We start from the raw sequence: 4,106 nt of genomic DNA on the forward strand, positions 1-4,106 counted from the left end.
GGCACATAAAAGACACCATTTCGAGCGTGGCCGTTTTCGTGCGGGTGACACGTAAAAGCACCCACTACACTCTCTCAGTGGTTGGCGTTAGGAAGGGCATCCAGCTGAAGAAACTCTGCCAAATTAGACTGGAGCCTGGTGTTGCCATCCGGTTTCACCAGTCCTCAGTCAAATCGTCCAACCCATGCTAGCATGGAAAGCGGACGTTAAACGATGATGATGATGATGATACTGTATTTGATGGCATATAAGACACACTTTTCCCAAAACATGTCCTCAAAACACATTACCCTTAGTTCTACAAGTGAAGTTGGTACACTCATAAATGAATATGCACTGCTGAAATTGGGTTGCATTCAATATGCCTGTGTATCTTTTGTGTCATCATATATGGTGAAATAAATATATACAATATATAATTAAAATCATACTATGCAAATAAATCTATATGTATTTAATATCACTATAAAACTCAGTGCCATGGTTTGACCACAGAATTTTCCTTGGCAGCATGAAACAAGGATCAAACAGACTAGTTTTACTCTTTTATAGCTCATCAGGAGTCACTCACATCTTCCTTCCAAACTGATTTTTTCTTTTGGTCAGGAGCAAGAGCTGTGCTAAGACCTTTTACATGATCTCTGAATCTAGTGGGGAGAAGGGGAGAAGGGGAGGTCTCTTCAAACTCAAAACCTAACCAAAATGTTTACAATAGAATGAACTCTATTAAAGGCACTCGTGGATGAGGACCAGCTGATGGTGCTAAACCAGGCAATGGATTAGATCTATGTAGGCTACTGCAGGATTTGAACTTAGAATACAAAACAAGAACTGGAACAAATGTTACAAGATATCACATTTGACGCTCTAACAATTTTGTCAGTCCACCGTTTAAGCTTGTTAATTTATTTAACGACTCTGGAAGAATAAGAGACAAAGTTGACCGCAATGGTTTTTTAACTTAGAATGCAAAACAGATACAACAAACGTTACAAAGCATCATGTCTAATGCTCTAACAGTTTTGCCAAGCCATCACTTAAGGTTGTTAATTTATTTATCAACCCTGGAAGGATGAGTGGCAAAGTTGACCTCAGTGAGATTTGAACCCAGATGATAAGACATCAGAATAAATTCATCCAATGTTCTAATAAAAATAAATAAATGCACTCTTTTAAAGCCTAGCCAGACTCATGGGCCCGGTTTCCCGGTTTCAATGGCGTATGTGTTCCCCAGCTGGACGGGACGCCAGTCTATCACAGCGTTACTCATTTTTGCCAGCTGAGTGGACTGGAGCAACGTGAAATGAAGTGTTTTGCTCAAGAACACAATGCATCACCCGGTCCAGGAATCGAAACCACAATCTTACGATAATGGTGCTGACTCCCTAACCACTAAGCCACGCGCTTCCACAATGTTCTAATACTACCATGTAAATAAGATTGCTGCCTAACATGAGAGTGAATTCCGATAAACATTAAGAATAATAAAACTAATCAGTTCAATCCTCATCCCCAGCTGTCATAAGATTAATCTGTAATTTAATGATGTGGCTTAATTTCACAGCATGACCAAATATATGATTCTGTATGTTAATTCATTCATAATGCACACTGTGTTGTTATTCAAGTACAGCCAACCACCAACCATGAATGAATATGACTTGGTAACATGCACCATGCTTTTGCTAATTGCTTTAGATACCTATGTAGTCATAGTGGAGGTGCAATGACCCAGTGATTAGGGCAGCGGACTCGCAGTCATAGGATCGCGGTTCCCCTGCCTTCAGTCTTGGAAACCCTATAAATGGTCAAGGGCACTACCTTCCTACCTGACTAAAGCATAAATAAATAAATTTTATGTGTGCATATGTGTATGCATGTGTGTGTGCATGCATGTGTGCGTGTGTGTCGGAGTGGTTGGTGTTAGGAAGGGCATCCAGCTGCAGAAACTCTGCCAAATCAGATTGGAGCCTGGTGTAGCCATCTGGTTTCACCAGTCCTCAGTCAAACCGTCCAACCCATGCTAGCATGGAAAGCAGACGTTAAACGACGACAATGATGATGATGATGTATGTGAGTGTAGAAGTATATCTTTCATCATTGTACATTAGTGAGAAAAACTGGCACTCCATCAATTACAACAAGGGTTCCAGTTGATCCTATCAATGGAACAGCTTGCTCATGAAATTAACATGCAGGTGGCTGGCTGAACCCTCCACAGACACATGTACCCTTAACCTGGTTCTCAGTGAGATTCAGTGTGATAATGAATGTGACAAGACTGGCCCTTTGAAAATCAGGAACTACTTATTTTTGCCAGCTGAGTGGACTGAAGCAGCATGAAATAAAGCATCTTGCTCAAGAAAACAACACATCACTAGCAATCGAACTCACAACCATATGATCATAAGCAAAATGCCCTAACCACTAAGCCATGCACCTTCATGGGTGAGAAGAAAACAAAAACCATCGCCTTACAAAAAAAGGCATGGAATTTTTGAAGGATACAGAGTTCTGACAGCTAACAACCAATGCTGGTAGGGAAAAAATGCTTTGAATGTCATAGGGGCTGTGGTGGTTTCTTTTTTTTCTTTTAAGCATTACGCAGAAACCTGTTTTTTTTTTTGTTGTTGTTTATTTTGTAAATACTTGCTTGTTTCAAATGAAGTGTACATGATTGTTAACAAGTGTCTGTTGTGTTACACAGAGATAGGCTAAAATGGTTTCATGCACCTGTCAGTTGAGTATAAACAGCCATTGTCTATTCCAGGCCTGCCTCTGTTGATCAAAAGTTAGAAATGGAAATTATTCCCATATTCAGTCGCCATGACAAATTATGCATCATTGAGTTATTGATCTCAATTAGAGTGGAAAATGTTGCTTGATTGCTTAGTTGAAATTATAATCCTGTTGTTAGACCAACATGCTTTCCCCCCCCCCTCTCTCTCTCTCTCTATTTAGAGCAAAGGCTAGCGACACCTTTATTAATAATGGTTGAATAAACTGATAATTTTTTTATCTTTAGACAGCAGAAAAACTAATGGTATCGTTTTTCTTTTTTTTTTACTTTTCTTTTTTTGGTGTGACATGCATAGCTGAGAATAAATATCATCTATGTATTCTATACTTTCTGAATGATTGGTTTTAGTTTTTTGGTTCCAGTTGTATTTGTCCAATAAAACACGTTCAAGTTTAACCAACTTTACAGTGTTCGGCATTGTGTGTATGTGTGTGTGTGTGTGTGTAATTCAAGTAGTGAAGATTTAATTTCTTCATAAGGGATTATTCATAACAATCCAGATACCAATTTGTGTTATCAAATATATTGAAAGAAGGTTCCACAATATATATGTACAAACAGTTCAAAAATGATAATGAAAGAAAATGGAGAAGAAAAATATATAGTGGATACTTGGTTAAATTTACTAGTATCACAATGAAAAAGTAATATCTATAAGATTCAGGACACAAGGGGACCTGATCAACAAAACAAAGGACCAAAGAAATAACCAAAAAGATCCTACTACATATGTTTCAATCCACCTTTAGGTTTGAATTATCACCGTTTTGTTGATCAGGTCTCTTTATATTTTGGATCTTATATGTATTACTTTTTCATTGTGATACTAATAAATTTAACCAAGAATCCACTATATATTTTTTCTTCTCCATTTTCTTTTATCATATATATATATATATATATATATATAACAATGGTCATTCTCATAAAATCAAAAACACAACACAGCATCTATAACAACAATTTTCATATTCACTATTGACAATTGGAGTTGGTTTGTTTACATCCTTGTAACTTGGTGGTTCAGCAAAAATGACTGATAAGGTAAGTACTGGATATAAAGAAAAGTAAATCTTGGGGTTGGTATGTTCAACTAAATCCCTCAATGGAGTGCTCCAGCATGGCTGCAATCCAATGACTGAAACAAGTAAAATATAGAACATAAAAGACAAAGCATGGAATGCATTGTGGAATGTATCGTAAGCAGAGTGCAAGAAACATGCAAAGTATGCATGCATATACATGCATAGATATGTATGTATATATATATATATATATATATATATATATATATATATATATATAT

General features: G+C 37.0%; 1 protein-coding gene across 1 annotated transcript in view; it reads right to left on the bottom strand.

Annotated features, from left to right (window-relative positions):
- Positions 1-3,723: 3,723 nt before the first annotated feature.
- The window catches only part of LOC128247065 (uncharacterized), a 45,761-nt gene continuing 45,378 nt past the window's right edge, over positions 3,724-4,106 (bottom strand). Inside the window, exon 4 of the mRNA XM_052965850.1 lies at positions 3,724-3,938. Within this exon, the coding sequence (XP_052821810.1) occupies positions 3,724-3,938 (215 nt within the window). The remainder of the gene's footprint in view (positions 3,939-4,106) is intronic.

This window comes from Octopus bimaculoides, chromosome 2 (genome assembly GCF_001194135.2).
Source record: "Octopus bimaculoides isolate UCB-OBI-ISO-001 chromosome 2, ASM119413v2, whole genome shotgun sequence".
Lineage (NCBI taxonomy): Eukaryota > Metazoa > Mollusca > Cephalopoda > Octopoda > Octopodidae > Octopus > Octopus bimaculoides.